Source organism: Zootoca vivipara, chromosome 11 (assembly GCF_963506605.1).
Source record: "Zootoca vivipara chromosome 11, rZooViv1.1, whole genome shotgun sequence".
NCBI lineage: Eukaryota > Metazoa > Chordata > Lepidosauria > Squamata > Lacertidae > Zootoca > Zootoca vivipara.
In genome coordinates, this window is record NC_083286.1 from 51,056,154 (window position 1) to 51,080,273 (window position 24,120).

The following is a 24,120-nucleotide window of genomic DNA, read 5'->3' on the forward strand; positions in this document are numbered from 1 at the left end:
AACTTCCCCTCTCTCTCCTGTCCCTCATGTTACCCAAGATCTGCTTTGGAGGGTTGGATGAAAAAGGAAGGGAAAGTTGTATTGCACTTACAGATGTCATTCATGAAGCTCCTAAATACAATTAATGATTTAGTTGGATACCATCCTAAAGATCTAGAATTACCTGCCTCTATTCTACTCACAGTTTAAGGATACTGAATGAATTTTCCATGGCTAAAGTAGCCAAAGCAGTGTTAGCTGAAGTTGTATACCTGCAGCTTGTTCACATAAACAAGTTTGGAATTTGAATAACAATAGCACTAAGCAGTGATTTGCACATGGGAATGGAATATCACAGATCAAACACCAGAGATTTTATGCTTTATGCAATGCTTTTTATTGGCAACAGGTCAAACACTCAGCTGTGAATCATCATCTGTTGAGTCCTGTTGACTTCAAGTGACCACAGTGGATTAAATTAAAGTATGTTTGTTTAAATGTCTTGTGGATCACACTGTTTGGCAGCAATCCGAACTTTATTTGCTAATAAATTTGCACATGATTAGGGTATTTGTGTCTTGGGAGAATTAAGTGGAATGTGCATTTCAATCAGATAAATTATTAGGAAGAGAAAAAGTCCGCTCTTAGTTATACTAGTAAAGTCAATTCACATACACAGGTGAAACTCGGAAAATTAGAATACCATTGAAAAGTGCATTTATTTCAGTAACGCAATTTAAAAGGTGAAACCAATATATGAGATAGATGCATGACATGCAAAGCAAAATATGTCAAGCCTTTATTTGTTGTAACTGTAATTATTTGTCATTAGGCAGGTCAATTATAAATGGAATGTAATTAATGAAATGTAATAGTGATGCTTATTTTTGTATTATTGTAACTATTTGTTTTATTACTGTGGAATTTCCAAAAGAAAGCATTTGTAAAAATTAAAAGAAAAAGAAAAAATTATAAGTTGCTTTACTGAAATAAATGCACTTTTCGACAATATTCTAATTTTCCGAGTTTCACCTGTAGAATTCATGATTGGCCACCCTCTTAGTTTCTCTTTTGAATTTTGAGGTGGGAACATTTGTAGTAAAATGTGGGAATGGCTGTTGCAAAGACCTAATGCATCTTAAAACACTTTGGAATTCACAAGAGGATCACACATATTTGCAGTCGTCACAATAAATAATATCTACAATCATATCGATATTGATTTCTATAACCTTTCTGCACACACACACACACACACACACACACATTTTACTGATGGGGTATGTTACAGGATCATTGCTGCTGAAATATTTACATCATACATGACATTTCCCCTACTCACGTCATAAACTTTGGGTGACATCCAACGGTGTCCATCTGCCTGTGGAATAGACTTCTGCTCATGTAAAAGAACTTTCCCATATTATTCTTCTCTGTCCAGCACCTGGCGCGGCCACAAAATTTGCTCTTGAGCATTGAGGAGCCTCTGTGGCAGACTGGGGACACGAAGGACGGCTGCAGGAGGGAGGATAAGAAAGAGAAACCCCATTGCCTGAGTGGAAGATGGATACCCCCTCCTTTACACCTGGTTGAAATTTGGCACAGTTGTGACATGACCAGCTTATATTATTGTTTAAACTTTTGTGGAGGAGCTGGAATTTCGGGGAAAGAAAGAATGGGAAGAGAGGCCATACACAAAATTGCAATAAATAAAAATAAAATAAAAAAATTGTCCAGTAGCATCTTAGAGACCAACTAAGTTTCTTCTGGGTATAAGTTTTCATGTGCATGCAGAAGAAGTGTGCATGCACATGAAAGCTTATGACCATACAAATTTAGTAGGTCTCTAAGGTGCTACTGGACAGTTTTTTTGTTTTTTTATTCATTTCGACTGCGTCAGACCATCACAGCTACCTACCTGAAACAAAATTGCAAGTTTGAGAATAATCAGATGGACATTCATAAATCATGCCATGTATCATAATTTAGGCTATGATCCTATATTCAAATATGTACGATTTTCACTTAGGCTAATGATTTATTTCTCCTGGGCACATGATTTCAGCGTTCAGAATGGAGCAGAGACTGTGAAGCCAAGACGTGCTGAAAAAGGCTGTTGAAAAGCCATTCAGTTTCATCTATGGTTTGGATGTGCCTTGAATCAGAATCCAAAAGAGTTAATAATCAGTTGCATAACACCCGTGATTTTAAAAAGCTCTGCCTAATTAACTGAATGCAATGGTTGATCTGATCTGTCATTTAAATGATGCACATATTTTAAAGAATGTAATTAAATATTTACCTGGAATGTCTTGTGTTATTAGCACTTTAATGTTTCATTGAGATATTAGGAATTGTGATGCGGAGAAATAGAACATTAACAAACATGTTAACATGCAAGGGGAGGGGGACAGATCAAGGTGGAGGCAAACACTTTCTTTGCTCATACAGCTAGGTCACAGATACGCAGCGCAGGTGCCTAAGCTTCATAACTGCACGTGAAAACCCAATTCATATTCTACATGTAATTTAAGTGCTTTTGCTTTTGTTAATCTTTTCTACCTGCCTTTTTGTTCAATCAGATTAAATCTATTGTTTCAAGTAATAGAATTAATAATAATCCATAATGAATGTGATGGCGGATAATGCTCTAGCATCCCTTTATGATAAATTAATGGCTTGCTCTCACCTGGAAAGTTGTTGCAGTTGTTTAAAGAGGAAGTATGTGGTTTTAGTAGTGCGGAGGCATTCAGTAATGTTCCGTAAGAATGACTACACTGGACTTCTGGTTTTATATTTCCGCTTCTTGATTTAAGCACTCAAAACAGTATCCAAGGAAGGGATGCCAACTATTTTTTAGCACAGGTAGGTAGCCGTGTTGGTCTGAGTCGAAGCAAAATAAGAAAATTCCTTCAGTAGCACCTTAAAGACCAACTAAGTTTATATTTTGGTATGAGCTTTCGTGTGCATGCGTGTATCTGAAGAAGTGTGCATGCACACGAAAGCTCATACCAAAATATAAACTTAGTTGGTCTTTAAGGTGCTACTGAAGGAATTTTCTTATTTTTTTAGCAGTGCACTTTGCTGGGGAAAGCACCATTCTGTTGCATTCAGTTGACAAATTGTGCCTATTCATCAGATAACAAGATTGCCCTGTTCATCTGGTATCTTCTCAGTTCCTACCTTCCAAAAATCGAGAGCCTAGGAAGAGCCATGCTTGATCAGGCCAGAGACCCATGCAGTCCATCATTTTTGTTTTCAGTGGTCACCCAGACGCCCTAGGGAAGCAAGACCTGAGTGCAACTGTGTTCTCTCCACCTAGTAGCTGTTAAGCAGAGGCATAAAGACTTTGAGAGTGGAGATAGAACCTAGCCAATGACAGTCTTATCCTCCATGAATTTGCCCAATCCTCTTTTCAAGTCATGCGAACTGGTGGCCATTATTACCAGGATCACAATACATTTGGGACTCCCTCTCCTCATATGACCCAACCTGGACCCTGCAATCATAAACTGAGGCCCTTCTTCATGTACCTTCTCTGCAAAGGTTCCGGAGGGTGGCAACACAAGAACTGCTTTCCCCAGGGAGGTTCAGCTGGCGCCTTCATTAAACACCTTTAGGGTGCTAGGCGAAAATGTTCCTCTTTAATCAGGCCTTTGACATCTGGTTCCCTTTTAAAATGTGTTGTGGATTATTGGGTTGGCTTTGTCTTTGTTTGTATTATGTATTTTGTGATCTTGTTTTGTATTTTTACGTTGTAAATCTCTCTGTGATCTTCGGATAAAGGGTGGTATACTACGACTACTACTACTTATTGTGGGAGAAAATTCCATAGTCTAACTATAGGTTAGGTCATGACTTGTGCTCAGCATAGTTCTGATGCTGAAGGGAAGTTGTGCTTCATCCTTCCTCCAGTGGGAAGCTTCTGCTGCATTCTGGGTCCCTGGATTCTGGTTCCATTTATGCAGGTCTGAAGCCATCCCTTTGTTTTCTGAAAACAGCCATATCGTGAGGCAGAGCCAGTGTGGTGTAGTGGTTAAGAGTGGCAGACTCGTAATCTGGTGAACCGGGTTCGCGTCTCCGCTCCTCCACATGCAGCTGTTGGGTGACCTTGGGCTAGTCACACTTCTTTGAAGTCCCTCAGCCCCACTCACCTCACAGAGTGTTTGTTGTGGGGGAGGAAGGGAAAGGAGATTGTTAGCCGCTTTGAGACTCCTTCGGGTAGTGATAAAGCGGGATATCAAATCCAAACTCCTCTTCTTCTATTCAGTATCTACTTGTCAGGGAATGGTAAGCTTTACTCAAGAAAATGGGGAAAGGGTTACATCCCCATCCTGGGTGCTGAGGGCCCAATCCAAATCTCCTTCCCCCCTCATAACGACAATTTGCTAAAATTTTAAGAGACACCCAGGAAATCCAGATCATGGGTCTCTGTCATCTTGCCTAGTTAAGCCCCGAGTGACTTTTCATAATAATATAACTCAGGGTCACCCAACGAAGCAGAACAAAATGACAGACAAAAGAAAGTACTATTTCAAAGCACATAGTTAAGCTCTGCAATTCACTACCACAAGATGTAGTGATGATCACCTTCTTGGACGGCTTTGAAAGGGTATTCGGCAAATTGATAGTTGTTAAAGACTGCTAGCCACAAGGGCTATATTACATCCTTGATCAGAGGTGGTAATGTTGAGGGTCACAGGCAGAAGAGTACCCTTGTATTGTGCATTTGGCTGGCTACTATCTGTCTGTCTGGAGAAGACAGGCCTTTGGTATGATGCAGCAGGGCTCTCCTTAAATTCTCATCACAAAACCGCATTCTGGCAGTGTAAAATTATTTCAAAACAATGTAGAGCCCCTTTAAACTACTGGTAGCACAATGCGGCTGGGAGGAGTCGTATTCTTGGCTCCAGCACAAAGCATCTAACACAAACATTTAGGGATAGGATGTTTTCTCTCTGTCTGCTTTGGTATGCTATTCTTCATATGCTATGATTTGATATTAAATATCACTGGGAAGAAATAATTCACTAGAACTTTACAGTTATGCTTAAAATTAAGCTTGCTCTTAATTGCTTTGCTGGACGTCTGCCTAACTAGAATAGTCACAGGAGATTCTCAACACATTTTTAATGAGCAGTCAGGCAAGCATACTCCAACACGCTTTAGTATGCCACAAAGCACGTAATGGACTCTGCCTTAAACAGTAGAGTTGAGGGACTTCTGTTTCTTCTCTTGGGCCCTGACACAACCTCAGAACTGCCACAATGTACCCTGAGGCACATGATGCACTGTGTCAGACTATCCACAAGGAACACCAGGTTGCATTCAAGGTACAATTGGAAGCAGCCATTCTGCGTCCCTTCTCAGGTGGCTTAAGTCAATAAAATTAGACAACAGAGCAAGCTGTAATGAAAATAACTCATGTGGAAACATATTGTGTGCTTCCCCCCCCCTTCCATTCTTCCCTTCCTCACTCCTTCTCTTCATTTTATTTACAAAAAGAGTAGCTTTCCATTAGAAGGCTCCTCCATTGAAATAAGCACGAGAGGTGAAGTTTTCCAGGGAAACAAACGTTTCTGTACCCTCTTCCATTTTTGTCAAGGAGAAGCATGTAGTTGTAGAGCAATAATTAAAAATTCCTATAACCTTTTTCATCAAAAAGGTCTTAATAGCAGTTTAGCATATGTAATTAGTTAAGCCTTGCAGCACCTTTGCGAGGTGAATGCTATACCTTCCACTTCCCAAAAGGTGATTTTCTGAGAGTCATAAATTAGGAAAGAAGGACAGATTGCAAAGTTTTAACCTCCTTGGTTCATGCTACAAACTGCTTCTTTGCATTGGCAGAAATAAATCTTGGAAATCTCTGTAACAACAGTCTTAATATTCTAAGTCAGAAGGAAATTACAGACCAACAGTACAGCCCACATTTTGATCTAAACCACCTCAAGAGTACTTCCCAGGCACTGGAATATTTTATTCCCATAGTTGTTAACCCCTAAAGCTGAAAATACATTGGGAAGTTTCCAAAAAGTTTTCGAGTTTCAGCAAGCCAACCTGAAGAGTTTTGATCAGTTGGATTTGCCAACTGACCAGGAAAAGACAACAGCTGGACTTCCCCTCTCCGCTCTGTGACCTCTTTAAAAATTCTGTACAGTGTGCATCTTAGCTTAGCCTTCCCCAACCTGTTGCTGCCAAGACATTTTTGAACTTCCAATCCTCATCAGAATCGGACAACATGCCCAACTGCCAGGGTTGATGGGAATTGTATTCCAAAACGTCTAGAGTACATCAAGTTGAGGAAGGCTGTCTGAGTAAATTGATTTCTTTTGTGGTTGATTTGACTCCTTGGTTCTACCCACCCAATCACTGTGCCCCCTCCAGGTATTGGGATTTTAAAATTTATTTATTTAAAGAGTTGGCAACCCTGAAAAATGCATCTGGTGAGTTCATGGCCGAGCTGAAATTTAAGTTCTTTAGTGTCCCAATTCAGCAATTTGGTTCATTGAAACACAGAATCCCCAGCCTGCAAGTTTTTGTTTTTTGGGGTGCTCTTCAAATCAATTCATCAAAAGTGATTCATGAAGGGATATTTCTTGCAGTTATACAAAATAACTTTCATACAGGGAGAGTCTTTCATCAGTCCCTGCGCTTTATTTGCTATGTAGCATTGTCAGTTTTATCCTTGAGCTTGTGTGGTTTTGCGCCAGGTTTTGAATTCAACTTTAGTCAGTGACTTCCAGCCACTTCTTAAATGTCTCCTGAAAGACCGAGTGACTAGAATAATTTTTATGTGCAAACCCTCCGGTTCCTGAGGGTCCAGTTCATTTCTGCTGTGAATTTAAATGAGTTAATTTAAGTGGTTGGGTCAGAAGCCACTATCATTGTAGTAGCCCTGTGCCTGGTTCTTAATTAAAGGCAACAGGAGATTAATTTGAAACATTAATTTAAAAGTGCCTATACAAAAGGAAAGAATTATTGCAATAAAGCCTAAAGAACTTTTTTGTCCCTAGATGTAGAAGACAGAACTAGCTCAGGGTCCTGGGGGAACGGAGGACATCCTAGTCCATCCAGGGTAAGTATATCTAATCTTTTTTCTCTTCCTCACCAGACTTCCTGTGTATGTAAATTTAAAATCTAAATGTGAGTTTTACACCTGATCGCTTAGGAAAATGTACATGCAAATTTGGTTACAGAGCATCCTCTTCCCAGAATTGCTTTTTTAAAAGATTCTTATCTGATCCCATGGTTGAATTTGACAACTGCTCTGTTCCTGCTAAGAGGGAGCAGGGAACTTCATTAAAATTACTTCTTCTTTTTTGCCTTGCTTGTTGCTATCAGCCCTTGTTCCATTGCTGTAAGTTATCTCTGGTCTGTAAGCTGTGTTTTTGGTAGCAGTTGACTTTCCATTTGCCATAGATGGCTTTCCAGATGTTTTTATTTAACAGGCACAAAATACTGCAAGACACACTCTGGGCATCTTGCATTCTAGGAGATTTCCAAGCACAATATTTTGCCCTAGTCTTGATACCATTATTATGATTATATAAGCATAAGTAAAAATATAGATGGATAGAGCCATTATATAATACAATTAGTACAAAATAGTTAAAGTTAATGTATCTACGTTTGTTCTTCTACACCCAGACTGAAAGGGTTCTAGAGGGAATAATAATGGTCTTTGAGCAATTTTATTTGTCTGTGACACAATGGCCATTACAAAACATGGGAATAATGCAAGTAGCTACAATCACAGATTGGTAGCATATCTACACTCCTGCTAGGAGAAACACAAGGGAAGCAGGGATAAAACATACCACTAATAATACCACTAATAATTATCAATACAAACTGAGATTAACAGCAGCATCAAAATACTATTGCAGGTGGTCCTCTTTGTAATCTTTGGCAGACATCATTAGAAGATTGTGGTGATTTTTTTTTTGAGCTGCTATCACATAGGTGGCAACCTTGTTTGCAATGATTTTATTGTGGTCTGCCAACAGATCAGAAATAATATGCATCAGGGTCCAACCAGCTCTTGCTCTCAAAAGGTTTCCCCGAAGAAAACCCCCAAGCTTTGAGAGCTCTATACAAGGAACAGTGCAAAAGGCAATGTACCATATCTTCTACCTTCCCGGTACCACAGGCCCATGTCTGCTGGGCATAGGGAATCCTGTTATACTTTCCCCTGGAGGCATTGTTTGGAAATAATTGACTATCTTGCTTCTTTTTTGTCTCATCCATCTGTAACTCTCAACCCCAAAGCTCCCCCCCCCATAAACTATAGCTTATTCAGCTACATGTGTAGCACACCTTTAGAGCCATTTCCCATGATGTCTCTGCGGCAGTAAGAGAAGTGAGAACTGTTCTTCAGCATCTATTGGGATGCTTTCGCTACAGCCAAGAGATCGATCTGGTTTTCATGAGTTTTACAGTAATGTTATTGCTGTTTCGATGTAAGCTACCTTGCCTGTTCTACTTGAAAGATAGGTGCATGCATGTCCGTGGCTCAAAGGTATTTTCTAGCAACTGTTCTAAGACTTCACCATCTTTCCCCCCAAGTTACATGTTTTTTCAGTATGATGTAGCAATGTATTATCCCGAGTTCCTGCCTATCAACCTCCTTCTGATGTGGAAACCTTTATAGGCCAAGAACCATATTCCCTTGAAGGCAGCCCTTCTATGGGCCACATATCAGTTGAGGGTGGAGGAGGGAGGGAAAGTGGGTGTGGCAACAAATGCAGATTTTACCTTTGTACAGTTGGCTAGTTTCAACACAGGACTCATACACACACACACACACACACACACACACACCATACCCAGTATCTTCCACTTTTCCAACTCTGTAATTTTATGATCCAGAGATTGAAGAAGGCACTACAGTGGTGCCTCGCTTAACGAATGCCCTGCTTAACGAAATTTCTGCTTAACAAAATGATTTTTTGAGCGGAGGTTGCCTCGCTAGACCTATTCATTTTACGAAACATTCGTCTAGGGAATCGCGGTTTCCCATAGGAATGCATTGAAATTCAATTAATGCGTTCCTATGGGCAAAAAAAATAATAATCAGTGCATTCCTATGGGATTCGCTAGACGAATTTTTCGTTATAAGAAAAGACCTGTGGAACGATTTAATTTGTCTAGCAAGATACCACTGTATCAGAGTTCAAGGACACATTCCAGCCAGGCAAAAACCAGTCCGGGTATGAAGCAAGGCCAGTGAGGAGAAAGGGTGTGGGGTTTTGGGAAAGTTCTGAGGTCCAGTTTGAGGCCTGGAGGGGGTTGCATTAAGCCCTTGGGCTTGAGATCCCCCACCTTTGACTTGTGTCATGGTCAAGCCAGCTCTGTAGACTGTGTAGCCTGTATATGGAAGTGTCTCTCATTTATGTCCCAGACACATTTTGGAATGGCTCCCCAACTCTTGCTGCTGTTCCTCAAGGAGGTTAAATATTTTCTTTATTTGCTAACAATATTTATATCCTGCCTTGCAATGAAATATCCAAGGTGACTTAAGATCAATATAAAGTACACACACTATGATAAAAACAGCAAGGAGAATCAATATTAATAGATAGAAATGATGGGGTGGTGGGTGGGGGAACAGTGGAACAGAAACCAGAACTAGGTGTCTCTGTCATTGAATCTTCCTAGCAGTAATATAAACACTCCTGTGTTAGAGCTGAAAATTCTGTTTGGAGAGACATGATCCTGTGGGAGCCAAAAGGTCTACTGGGAATAATCCCCTGTAGTCTGACCTTTTGGCCAGTTTGGATTTCTGGACAATTGTGGTATTCAAGGGGGGAAAGTAGTCTTGTTCTGTTAGATTTTCCCTATTTGTGCTAGTTAAAAAGGTAAAGGGACCCCTGACCATTAGGTCCAGTCGTGACCGACTCTGGGGTTGCACACTCATCTCGCATTATTGGCCGAGGGAGCCGGCGTTTGTCCGAAGACAGCTTCCAGGTCATGTGGCCAGCATGACAAAGCCGCTTCTGGCAAACCAGAGCAGCACATGGAAACGCCGTTTACCTTCCCGCTGTAGCGGTTCCTATTCATCTACTTGCATTTTGATGTGCTTTCGAACTGCTAGGTTGGCAGGAGCTAGTTACTAGATGCAAATTACCCCTTTGTCTGCTTGTTCTATATAACCTGTAACTATTCCTAACTTGGATATAATTGCTCGTATTTTCTTTTACACATAGCTTACATATTTTGTGGGCACGCTCCATCTTTCAAAGGGAAGACCAGTTGTGGTGTTTAGCCAAGGTTAAAGAGATGATACCTGAACCTTCAAGTTAAGGACATTTTAAAGAGCTGGGGATATCCTCTCTCTTTGACACTATGCTCCTAACTGCAGTCTTCAAAGCACTATAGGATCTTCCAGCTTACTATTTTGCAAGCCATTACTCCAGCTGTCAAGTTTGACATTCAAGTGCATTATGTAGATGAGGTGAAGCTGTCTCTCCTGCTTCTCATATTACAATGCTCACACATTCATTCCTATTGGCAGTAAGCAATAGACTCAGGAAATACATCTTAGTAGTATTGAAATTACTAATTCTTATGACAGTTGGAGGAGATTAGAAGAGACGCATTCCCCACCCCTAAAAAACGGCCCAACACTCATCTGACTGGTGCAGTTGGTTTATGCCTCCCACTTTAAATCACTGTGTTTTCCAAGATACACAAGGTTTGAACCATGCAAAAGAAGGTTCCTGGGTCTTTAAAATCTAAAGTAGCACCATTGTCTATACTTCAAACTTCTTTCTCTGTGATAATTTCAATGTGGTGCTGTTATGCACATTTTGTCAGGGGACCTCCCTACAGGGATCCTCCCCCCATCGTCCTGACCAGCACTTCGCCCAGCGAGAGCAGCAGCGGGTCAGGGGGAGGAATTGAGGATGGGAGCGGAGTGGAGGAGGCACGGCTCAGCGATATATCAGAGCCCCTGCACCACTCCAGCCAATAAGTAAGAGAGGGAAGCACAGCCACTTCCGATGCCCGAATTGAGGCGCACGCCCAAACGCAAGGTTAGAGGGCGGCGCTTCGGGGTGCCCAAGCTATTATGCTGGCCCCGGAGCAGAAGGGCGCCATTGCCGGATTCTGCGAGTAACTAGGAGGTCATGTTTTCCACTATGTCTGCACTGTAAATACTATGCACATCAAAACCGTTAAAGACAGAATGGACTTGGGCGTGTTTACTCGGGAGTAGCCGCAACAATCCCCTGACACATTTATATCATGCTTCAGCAAAGAACGTCTTGAGTCGTAAAGACAGCATGAAGATCTCATAAAACAAAGGAATTAAATATATAAAATACAACTCATTCAGACAATAACATGCAAATAATAATGTCTAGTTGAGGAACTGCAAGGAAAGCCAATGCTAATATAAAGGTTTTTAGCAATATTGTGGTATCATCACTTCTGTTGCTATAAAGAACTGCTTGTTGGTTGTCCACCTGGTTCAGCACTATCTGTGCAGCAGCTCTTAAAATCTTCAGGATCTTCATGGGCATCCACTGGGGATAGACCAAGAGGATAGTTTACCCAGATGAACAATACCCTCCAGATTCCCTGCTTTCATTTTTTTTGGGCATAGCTGCCAAGTTTTCCCTTTTCTCGCGAGGAAGCCTATTCAGCATAAGGGAAAATCCCTGAAAAAAAGGGATAACTTGGCAGCTATGTTTTTTTTTGGGGGGGGGGAGTTTCTAACATTTATACCGTAGGTCATGAGATATGAGGCAGAATATGCAAGCCCAACTCCTCTCATTTGTTTTGTGAGAAACCTTGCTATTCACATCCTGTAAGGTCTCAGAATCTACACATCCAAGATGGCCCTGGCTAATCTGGATTAATTTTATAAACCACTCTACTCAGATTGCAACTACAAAAGTACTCTGCCCAGTTTGTGTTGCCTTTTCACAGTAGCTGATACTGAAATACAACCAGGTTGTATAAAAAGGGGATTAGGAGCATGAGCTGGAATCTCCTCTGTTGATCTATTGGACCGCAAGCTGTCACCAAGGAGGAAGAACAATGATGACACCTGGTATTGTTACTGCTGGAGAGTAGGAACATCCCCCCAATTTTCCATTTAAATCCCCATTTCAACTTAGACTCAGTGAAAGCCGTATTTTCCCTGGAATGCTTGAATTTTAGAATTGTGGTAAAGGCAGTTGAGAAATCATTCCGAAGGGGATCGGAGGAGAATCTGCATTCTTGCACTTGGGCTGCAATCTCCCTCCCCCCCTTTAAAAAACAACAACACATTCTAAAGTAAAACAGAAAATGCAGTTACAGGTAGGTAGCCGTGTTGGTCTGAGTCGAAGCAAAATAAAAAAATTCCTTCAGTAGCACCTTAAAGACCAAGCAAGTTTTTATTTTGGTATGAGCTTTCGTGTGCATGCACACTTCTTCAGATACTTCCGTTTCCAGTGTATCTGAAGAAGTGTCCATGCACAGAAAATGCAAATATTATATTTGCTTTAATTGACAAATGTAGTTATAAACATTTCTTCTTTCAGTAGTGATATTTGCTGTGCAAAATTTAGTATAACAATTTTTTCATTTAGCGAAAACCAATTGGTGCAAAAGTAGAATGGACTTTTAAAACTAACCGGATTGCACATGGAATCAGCTCATCAAACCTCTGAAAGAATTATAAAATAACCAGGAGGAACAAGTTAATTTCAGTACAGCCAGTGTTGAAGTCTGAAATGCCTGGAATAGAGTAACTTGAAAGTTTATCTTTCCTTAAATAAAATATGCAACATTAACTTGTAGAAGTTCTCATTCTTTGGTACTGCAACACAACATAATTCAATCCTTGCGACAGATTTGAAAACGATAACAACATTTTTACTGGCTTGTAGCCTAGGAATTAGCACAGGTATGGACACACAATTTTAATGTATTGCTGACAGAATAATTATCTGCAAATGTCATCAGTTTCATTGGAAAAGCAGTCGTGCTTTTCTAGTCGTAATATACGGGGGGAAATGTCTCTAAGAGATTGGAATATGTATGTTACACTTAAACTGTATTTGTTTCCAATTTATTAACAGAACTATGGAGATGGAACTCCTTATGAACATATGACAAACAGGGACCTTGGATCACATGACAATCTATCTCCTCCTTTTGTGAATTCCAGAATACAGAGTAAGGAAAAAAAACTGATTAAAATTTGTATTATGGCTTTGTGTTTATAAGTGTGTGTGTGTGTGTGTGTGTGTGTGTGTGTGTGTGTGTGTGTGTAAAAGAGTGTTCTCTTTTTTCCTAGTGTTTGAAATCTGTGTTCCCAGTAAGTTTGTGTTTGACTGTGGTAGTTACCAAATGTTTTCCACAAACCATTCCCAGCAGTGCCAATTAAATGCATTGGTAAGGTACCCTGCAATGTCCACAATGTAGAAACCGTGTATACGTTTTATAAGCAATTTCAGTTGTGTGATGTGCTAGCTTACAAATGACGTACTTTTCAGCAAATTGTTGGAATTGCAAAACAAAACAAAAAAGTGTGCAAGGGTTAGTTGTCTCAATGAAAAAACAATTGGAGGTTAACCTGTCAGCAATCTGAAAACGTTGTTTTCATTGGATAACAGTGTGAAGTTGCCTGCAGGGACTTGTAGTCTCTTGGCTGTAAATTTCTACGTTAAGGCTGACCATGCCTGCAGCATGCTCCTCTTCTGACAGCCTGTGGTATTTGGCAAGTGTGTGCCCTCACAGTTGGATAATGCTCGGCCACTATCATTCTGACTTGCAACGATCTCTTTCTGAATCTACAGCAATAATTGTGGCTGTTAGAAGAAAGTCTTTAATTACTTGCAAGTGCAGATAGCTGCATTCCTTTAATCACATGTGATAAATGAGTTCTGTTAAGATAAATATATGATGTAAAAATATTAGTAATCCTTTCCCCCTGGCCAAGATCACACCGTTCTCCTTCCACTTGTCAATGAACTAACTGAGATGCCTTAGTTTCAAACAAGTGAACTTGAGCCAAGGAAAGCACCAAGTTGTAGCTGCGATGTATCATTCTGGGACCAATATATGCCCCTGAAATATTCCTTGCCTTTCATTATTAGGAAATATTTGTGAGTTGTTTAACATGTGAGACAGCGTTGAAGCTTGCAGTAATGTATATGTTAGTCACACACATGCAATGTAGTTACAGCAGTTCCAAGGGGTTGGCGTGAGCCAACAAAAGCAAGGAAATTCTGACCCTCCCTTCTTAACTCACACTATTAGGTTTGACTGCAGGCAGTGTAAATACAATCTTTACATTGTATCCATGGTCTTCTGTGAAACCCACTGTGCTGAGTGATGCTTTAAGGTTTGACCTTTTCACTTTGAGGGTTCTTCTTCTTCTTCTTCTTCTTCTTCTTCTTCTTCTTCTTCTTCTTCTTCTTCTTCTTCTTCTTCTTCTTCTTCTTCTTCTTCTTCTTCTTCTTCTTCTTCTGCAACTGAAAAGTTTGTTTCTCTTTGTTCTGGCTTCCCTCAGCAAAGAACACTTTAGCCTGTAAATCGTGTTGTGTTTTGATTTTTGCCAAGAAAAATTGTGTGTCCCTTTGTTTTAACTGCGAGTATTCGCTTTTCTCTGGGAAAAAGGCTTCTACAAGCACATTTTAAAGCCTAAAAGCGAACATATTCTGATGAGAATTGTTGGAAAGACAGCACACTCATTTATTGAAGAGCTGTTAGGAGCTTGATTTTTTCAAACCTAAACAAATAATTGCCCTTTTGTATTTGATGCAAAGGGTCCTTTGTTGTTGCTCATCAGCACTATCGGGATTTCTTGGCTTCAAATGGCCAGTGTGTCTTCTGTATCTGCACGTTCCAGACATTTCTATGCGTCCTGGCGCATTTTTAGACCCAAGGATACTGGTCTTCTGTGTGCTTGAGTATGCATATGAGGCGAGCTAACAGCTTCTGACAAGTGTGGTATCATGTAATAAGGCATGCCTACCGTTCGAACCAATGACCTTGCTCATGTGTTATGTTACCTTAATTTTGTAATTAGAATGATTCCCTTTTCATTTGTGTCTGTTCAGGCTAAACAGTTCCACCCCTTTTGTTGAATTTTGCCATTTACCCTGAACCCAAACTGCAGAAGGTGTGCAGAGGGGGGAAAGGATACAGAGAGATCTCACAAGAGAAATGTCTGTTCCTCTTGTGCCATTGAAATTAAAACATACATTCATTTGCATGTGAGAAATGTTAAGAACAGGTGGCTCTGCTGTAGGGGTAGCCAAACTGGGGCACTCCAGATGTGGCTAGACTTTGACTCCCATTATCCTCAGCCAGCATGGTCAGTGGTCAGGGATTATGGGAGCTGTAGTTGGCTACCCCTGCTTTAATGCCCGCTCACCAGAGTGGAGTAGATTCTGGCCCTGTTTTGCAGAGCATAGCAAATCCATAACAGAAATCATGCTCAGAAAATCTTCTCTTGAAAGAAACCTCTTCCTGAGCTGGCCTTTCCATATAATGAAAGGAGGGCTGAAAAGTATAAATGTGGGAGGCAAGGCTATCTACTTATTGCTCTGTAGCAGCGAACACTGCTCTATCTGTGCACCTGGCGTTAATGAAAGTGCCGTTCTGTCAGATAAGCAGTCCTGTCTGAAACATGGTATTTTGGTGTTTATGGAACGCTACATTTTCCAGCTCGAGCAGATTTGGAACTGAGGGTAGCTGTGTTGCAGCCTAGACAGTTTACCTGAATGTAACGAAACTGTCTACGAGATGGCGTCAGAGAATGGGAAGTGCAAAACTAGCTGATAGAAAGATGACTTTCAGAGACAGGCCAGAAAAAATTGTTTGATCAGGGAAAGATCCCCCACCTTTTTCTTTTCTTTTCTTTTCTACTCCTCAGGCATTACAATTTTAAAGGTGGTTGTGTCTTACGCATATTGGGCATGTTTTATTTTATTATTTTAAAAGGGGAAGAGCAGGAGGATTAAAATGATGGATATAATAATAATAATAATAATAATAATAATAATAATAATTTATTATTTATACCCCGCCCATCTGGCTGAGTTTCCCCAGCCACTCTGGGCAGCTCCTAGTCATGTGTTAAAAACAATACAGCATTAAATATTTAAAACTTCCCTGAACAAGGCTGCCTTCAGATGTCTTCTAAAAGTCTGGTAGTTGTTGTTCTCTTTGACATCTGGTGGGAGGGCATTCCACAGGGCGGATGCCGCTACCAAGAAGGCCCTCTGCCTGGTTCCCTGTAACCTCACTTCTCACAATGAGGGAACTACCAGAAGGCCCTCGGCGCTGGATCTCAGTGTCCGGGCTGAACGATGGGAGTGGAGACACTCCTTCAGGTATACAGGACTGAGGCTGTTTAGGGCTTTAAAGCTCAGCACCAACACTTTGAATTGTGCTCGGAAACGTACTGGGAGCCAATGTAGATCTCTCAGGACTGGTGTTATGTGGTCCCGGCAGCTGCTCCCAGTCGCCAGTCTAGCTGCTGCATTCTGAATTAATTGCAGTATCCGGATTCACACAAATCTGTTGAAGTGACACCTTAAAAGCAGAAGTGACTTGTTGGGTAGGTTGGAGCTACCTTCCTGGGCAAGTGATTTGCTGTGGCTTAGCAGGAGAGAGGCGGGGAGTTGGCATGGTGCAAACACACCATCAAGAGTACCAGATGATACTCCAGCAATTGGGCTTATAAACCCCCTTCCATTAGCTACATTCTTTCTCACTTTGTACTCCTAGCTTTGAGGAAGATATCATGGCTTTTAAAACCAGTTTCCCACCATGCCAGAACTGGGATACTGTGGTTCAAGTATATGTGTGCATAGCAAGCAAGACATGGTGTCTGTGGTCCCCTCTTTGCTTTGCAAATGTGTGTGGGGCAGCCCCTGGTTTAATGTGACATAGTACCAAGCCCATGCCTTCCAGCACAATCCTATGTTCACCGCCTCAAAATCAAGTCCTATTGAGTTCAGTCACACTTACTCTCAGGTCAGTGGGGAGAAGATTGCAGCCATTCTGTTGAACTTGTAGAGTAATGCTTGCATAGCCACCTTACACAAATTGGCTGTTGCCTGAATTTTATGTGAACTGGAGGACTGGATTGGGGGGAAATTGGACATAATTTTGCATAGTCATTACTGGAAATGTGCAGAGGAACCATGAATATTTGTTGAAATAGTGTGGCAACTGTGGACCTACATTGAAAACACTTGCTTTTAGATATTAATTCCAGCTTTAAATGCTTTCAAAGTAGTCGGAAACCATGCAAGAAGTATTTAAATTAGCCTTCACTTCAAGCCGTGCAATAATTAGCTGTGGGGAATTAGCAAAGCTAAATTTATTTATGGCCAAAAAAAGATTGACTTCCCAAATTCTTTGTGTAGAAGCATAGCTCTTGGGCTCGCCAGCCAATCAAGTAAATTCTCTTTTACAGAATAAATCAGTAGTGCACTTTTGGGGCAGTGGGAATCTGTCCACATATTTCAGTACTATATGGGAATCAGCATATATTGCTATGGATGCATGCCATTCCAGATTTGCTGCTCAATTTTCAGGTGCCTTCTTTGCAAGCTCCTCTTATCCTGCCTGGGTTACCTTGCTAGTACATTAAATCATTTACCAATATACAGTAACTTGTTTCTTTACCCCCTGTAGCTTAATGGAACATTTCACTGCTAGGATTAGATTGAGGTTTCGGGCGATCTTGAAGAAAGCTTCTGGCTTTCTACGTTGACCTTTTGAATCTCATCTGGGTTAGTGGTTGATATTTTGATTTGGTTACTGTGGTCATATTGTGACAGCTGCTGGTTCATTATAATTCAGTTTCGCTGCTCAGTCTGCCTAGCAGGAATATTTAGGTTTGGGTTACTTCAAAGAGTTTCTAACCATCCTGAGTTTAACCTAGCACCATGTAAAGGTGAAACATTGAAAATGCTTTCTTCTTTGCAGCACTGCCTTTAAGGGGCTGAGCTGGTTAGTATCTTTTGATTGACAAACACATTGGAGCCAGGGAGGGAGCGAGAGAGAGGAGAAGAAAGCTCAAATAAGAAATAAGACACTCTCTGCAATGTATGTCGTACAAAACTGGAATCTTATTTGAGGACTACAAGTTGAACAACACTAGATATTAAAATACATAGAAATGAAATAAAGAATTATGGGGATGTTTGCCAGCTCAGCTGGTAGGGCATGAGACTCTCATTCTCGGGGTCGTAAGTTCAAGCCCCATGTTGGGCGGAACATCCCTGCATTGGACTTTATGACCCTCACAGTCCCTTCCAACTCTACAATTCTATGAGATAAGATAATTGACCCATTGTGTCAACTATCCTGTGTTCCTGTAAATCACCAGGATTGCTTAGATGTTAGCCCTCCCCACTCTGAGCTTTACCCTTTGATGAAATTTGAAGTAGGCCTGAAGGTTTGTATCCTTTCCCCTCACTCCTTGCAGGCCCAGGTTAAGGGTGTGTGGAGCCCAAGACTGATAGTAGTATATCCTGTGGATTGTCCTCCCCACATCCCCAGTAGCAGATGGGTTTATGGCAGGCATCCCCAAACTTCGGCCCTCCAGACATTTTGGACTACAATTCCCATCTTCCCCGACCACTGGTCCTGTTAGCTAGGGATCATGGGAGTTGTAGGCCAAAACATCTGGAGGGCCACAGTTTGGGGATGCCTGGTCTATGGTCTGATCCAATAGGACTCTTCTTAATGTTCTTAGTTCCATTTGAAGAAAGATTACTAGAAATAGAGGGGGCTTTTTTTTTGCAGTAGCACACACACATTCCCAAATAACCCACCCCACCCCAGATAGCCTCACCAGGTCTGCTCTGACAAATGACTGACCCAATTTCTCTCTTCCACAAACAAACAACTGACTGAATTTATAGCATTCCAACCCTGACCAAAATAGGAGGCTGCATTTCAGCGTAAGGTGGTTCTACTCTTTTTTCTGCACCTTAAAAAACAAAACAAAAATCCTTACTTATTTTTTCCAGTGGGTTAACTCTTTATCCCCTTCTTTCAAGCTAGGGCAGTTGTAAGTCAGAGGCTATTTGTGTATCAAGTCACTGAGCATGTTTTTTTAAATAAAAAGGACATTGTACAATATTACTGTTACTATCCTTCATCCATTTCCCTGTGTTGCATATCAGATGTTCACGCACACACACAAACACACTGACACACAAACACACAGGGAAACTTGTTTTCTGAAATGCTTCATTCTGTTCACCTGGGGAAATGAAAATTAGCAGCTTTATAAAGGCAACAGTGTGTAGGCACTGAGAATTAATGCCTGCGTAACAAAGGACTAATGTTATTTAGTGCCACATAGTTTTCAGGGAAGTTTACATTCCAGTATGTTTTGTTTTAGAACAAGCCTGAACATTTTTAATTAGTTATTTTTAGCTTCAGCCACATTCCTTAAAAGAAAAGTGCAGAGTACTGTGTGTGAAACATCTTTCATCTGCCTTCAGACGAACTTGATCCCCGTGGGTGGAAGGGAACTCCTATGAACTCCCAAATCCTCACTTTGGGGCTATGTTTGAACAAGTTTTGATTTTCAGGTAGTTAATTTATAGCTGTCTTCCATGAAAATTCTTAGGGATAGGAAAAGGAAAGGAGAGGAGAAAAGGCTGAGAAATGGTGCAAGAACAAAAATAGGCTTTGAAAACAGGTAAAAATTTAACAAATATGAGTGACTATTTTCTTATACTTATTACCTTAAACTGAAAAAGTGAATATGTAAAATAATAGGTTTGGGTGACACACTTTTGGACCGACCTTAGGTAGAACTGGGAGCCACCCACCCAACCCCATAAATAAATAAATAAATATGGTTTAGGATGGTTGAGCAAGGGTTGCTAATTCAAACCAAGGTACTGTAAGCAAAACTGTAAACACCAATCTTTTGTTTCCTGATCCTGTTGAACTAAACGGTAGGGTGCTGATCACAAAACTGTTCTGGATTTTTTCAGCTCTAAGCAGAGACTCCTTTGGTGCACAGAACAGACGCTTTATTTTCATGTGCTTCTTCATGTTTATTTTTCTGCATTCCAAATTCACATAAAATCCAACCAGACAAAGAAATAGCTTTCCGAATAGCATTTATATGGCATTTTAATGGTTAATGAGCTCCCAGCCCTTATCAAGATGAACTTAGTTTAGCTTTCAAATAAGAATTTACTGCTGTTCTCTCAGCTGAGCTGATATTAGTAGCTGAGGGAATTTGAGCTCACACCTGTTCTTGCATTAAAAGGCGTCTATAAGTGACTTCTTTAAAATATTCATAGAGGAGGGAAAATCCAATTTCTAGAAAATCTTAGCCAACCAGGAAATCATTCACAGGCTTGCCTTTTGAGTGGGGGGGGGGGAACCTACACGTTTGGTTTATGAATTGGTTTCCAGTATTAATACTTTCCAGAGGTATTTTTGGTCGCATAATTAGTTGCCACATTATTTAAAGGAATATACTTATTTCAGGAGGAGATGATGGCTTTTGGTATGCCATGGTACACAATTGCATTATAGCTGGAAATGGCTTCACGTGCAGGAAATATGTGAAACAAAACAAATTTGCTGGTTTACTGAGTGCATTCACACAGACACAGACACAGACAGACACAGACACAGACACAGACACAACACACACACACACACACACACACACACACACACAACGATGCTGTTCCCTACTTTAAGTCACAGGAAGTGTAGACTTAGCTAGATAATCAATAATCAACTGATTCTGTGTTCAAGGAACAAAACTCTTTACGAATCAGATGTGTTTATTTTAGTATGAAATGCTACAGTATATACCCTATATGAAGAATCAATAACCATATCAGGGGCGGGGGTGTTTTAGGGAAAGCAATATAACTGTAGGTTTACCTACAGTTTGTAAACGGCTCTGGAGGTCAGCTTCAATACTCCATTTCCAGATCTACAACCAGAAACAACACCTTGCTGCTCTGATCCAACCAAGGCATCAATAGGAGTATAGCATCTAGATCAAGGGAAGTAATAGTACCACCTGGAATTCTGTGTCCAGTTCTGGGCACCACAGTTCAAGAAGGATACTGACAAGCTGGAACGTGTCCAGAAGAGGGCAACCAAAATGGTCAAAGGCCTAGAAACGATGCCTTATGAGGAATGGCTTAGGGAGCTGGGTATGTTTAGCCTGGAGAAGAGAAGGTTAAGGGGTGATATGATAGCCATGTTCAAGTATATAAAAGGATGTCATATAGAGGAAGGAGAAAGGTTGTTTTCTGCTGCTCCAGAGAAGTGGACACGGAGCAATGGATTCAAACTACAAGAAAGAAGATTCCACCTAAACATTAGGAAGAAGTTCCTGACAGTAAGAGCTGTTCGGCAGTGGAATTTGCTACCAAGGAGTGTGGTGGAGTCTCCTTTGGAGGTCTTTAAGCAGAGGCTTGACAGCCATCTGTCAGGAATGCTTTGATGGTGTTTCCTGCTTGGCAGGGGGTTGGACTGGATGGCCCTTGTGGTCTCTTCCAACTCTATGATTCTAAGGCCAGTGAAGGCTAGTCTGCTAGGGGAAATGAAGTGCTGCCCCACCAACCTCAGCATGCTATTAGCCACCAACTTACCTGGGGGTGGCACTGCCTATCAACTCCCACTTTCTTAGTCTGTTGAAGAACAGAGCAGGGAAAAGGAGGAGGAGGAGGAGGAGGAGGAGGATTAGTTGGCTCAGCCTGCCATTGGTTCTGGCTTTGCTGGTTGCTGAGTTCCTGACCTTTTGCCCTACCAATTCCCAACGGGCACCAGCCCCCAATGGCCAAGAATTAGGCTTCTGCATACATAGCACTAGCTGGATGAGTAACAACAGCAGTTGGGTGTTGTTCCTCTTTCATCCATTTAGAAAAAACCACTGCTAGCACCAGCCAAGTTCTGGAGAGGAAGCATGTTTATGTGAGTGCTGGTGGCTGCTGCATTTCTAACTGTTGTGTTTTTTCTGGAAGCAATTAACACAGAAATGAGTGTTAAACTTGTGCTAGATTTCTAGAAGTACCTTTTACATTGTATGAAATAGCTCATACACAGAAATTAGCAGGTAAGGAAACATTGAGAAAATGGTATAAAGTGCTATCTGAATATAGCATTAGGCTACCATCACAAGAGAGTCCCATGGACTGCAAGAAGATCAAACCTATCCATTCTTAAGGAAATCAGTCCTGAATGGTCACTGGAAGCTGAGGCTCCAATACTCTGGCCACCTCATGAGAAGAGAAGACTCCCTGGAAAAGACCCTGATGTTGGGAAAGATTGAGGCCACTAGGAGAAGGGGACGACAGAGGACAAGATGGTTGGACAGTGTTCTTGAAGCTACGAACATGAGTTTGACCAAACTGCGGGGGGCAGTGGAAGACAGGGGTGCCTGGCATGCTCTGGGTCCATGGGGTCACGAAGAATCGGGCACGACTAAATGAGTAAACAAACAACAACCACCACAAAGCAGTATGCATGTATTTATACCTCACATTTTTCACTGATAGGACTCAAGGCGTCTTACAGATAGAAACAAGAATTGCTAAGAAGATATGAAAAACAGTAGTTAAAAAAATAAACATTAGTAGAAATAAAACTATATACATAAATATCTTATTCAATTTTCATGACTTTTTCCTCACCGTTAAGTTCCATATTATATTATATTTGAACTTTCATACTATGGTAAAGCTACTTCCAGAAATATGGTGCAAGTTTCCATGTTATTTGTTTCCAGAATTCTGTTTGCAAATAATAAGTGATAAACTTGTGCTGTATTCTACTATAGTCCCATTACAGTTCAGAAAGTGGCTTTTACATAGCGCGAAAGCTCAAATATAAAGTGGAGATTAACAGATAGGGAATGCCATGAAAATTGAATAAGCTGCCATGTAAATGCTGCATTAAGCATTTGATCAAATCTTTCCTATTGAAATCAATGAACTGAATTGCTCCCAATGCCTTCCATTTCATACCTGCAAAATTCCTGCATGGACTCTACTAATCTTTGGAAATTTTGAAGGCATTCACATTCCCCCCCCCACTACAACAGATCTCTCTCTCATTTTGATTAGATGCATCCTCTAATTTAAGCAACTTCTATGAAAAACTGATATGTCTCTTGGTAATTGGGTGATTTCATTCCAATATTGGCCTGATTTTAGTGTGAAGCTAGTAGGTTTCTTGGTTGACCACTGTGTAAAGGGATTAAAGGCACTTGATGAACAGCTCATAAAGAACTGTGATACCTGCTGATCTGTTCCTTAGGTTAATGTAGTGAATAGTGATAACATATGCTGTGTGCTCTGCATAAGACCCCGAATTACTTGTATGCATTACAACCAATTTTATTTGGAGAATAAGGAAAAGTCACATATTGAAAGGAAGTACTCAGAAGCTAGATAGCGCACATCAAATAGTGCTGTGCTGAAATATGTTCCCCAATTTCTAAAGTTTTCTTCCAACTTTGAAAGACGTTTCCATTTTTCTGCTTCATTCCCCACCTTTTTTTCCTTACAAGCAGTGCAGAGGTGGTCCTGCCTTGTCACCTCCTTCACTCTCAGCCTTGCCCTTGTAGAACATGGCAGGGTAGAGCAGGCACCCCCAAACTGCGGCCCTCCAGATGTTTTGACCCACAACTCCCATGATCCCTAGCTAACAGGACCAGTGGTCGGGGGAAGATGGGAATCATAGTCCAGAACATCTGGAGGGCCGAAGTTGGGGATGCCTGGGGTAGAGGATGGTGACAAAATGAGAATTCGTTGGTGCTGCCTATCATTGGCTTTGGGTCCACCTACTGTTGGCTCCCCTCCCTGCTTTCCATCCTCCCAGCCCCAATGGGCACCAGCCATCACTGGTGGTAAGCCCTCCTGTTCCCAGTTTGAACATTATTTGCAGGTTAGGGGGTACTTGGAGGAGAGGTTGGCATCCATCTGGAACAGCCTTTGCAAAAGGTGGTGGAATCTCCTTCCTTGGAGGTTTTTAAGCAGAGGTTCGGTGGCCATCTGTCATGTAGTTGAGATTTCTACATTGCAAGTGACTCTACAATTCTGTTATTCTGTCTTTCCTCATCCCCTGGAGACAAATAGAAGGTTGCTGCTCATGGAAGTGGTGCTTGGAGCTGCAAGACTGAGAATGATT

The 24,120-nt window shown here is 41.1% G+C and overlaps 1 protein-coding gene across 13 annotated transcripts in view; it reads left to right on the forward strand.

The window, feature by feature from the left end:
• The window catches only part of TCF4 (transcription factor 4), a 364,743-nt gene that overhangs the window by 101,347 nt on the left and 239,276 nt on the right, over positions 1-24,120 (forward strand). For all 13 annotated transcript variants that reach the window (XM_035100876.2, XM_035100880.2, XM_035100877.2 and 10 more), the window contains 2 exons: positions 6,993-7,054; positions 13,050-13,146. In XM_035100876.2, coding sequence (XP_034956767.1) covers positions 6,993-7,054; positions 13,050-13,146 — 159 coding nt within the window. The remainder of the gene's footprint in view (positions 1-6,992; positions 7,055-13,049; positions 13,147-24,120) is intronic.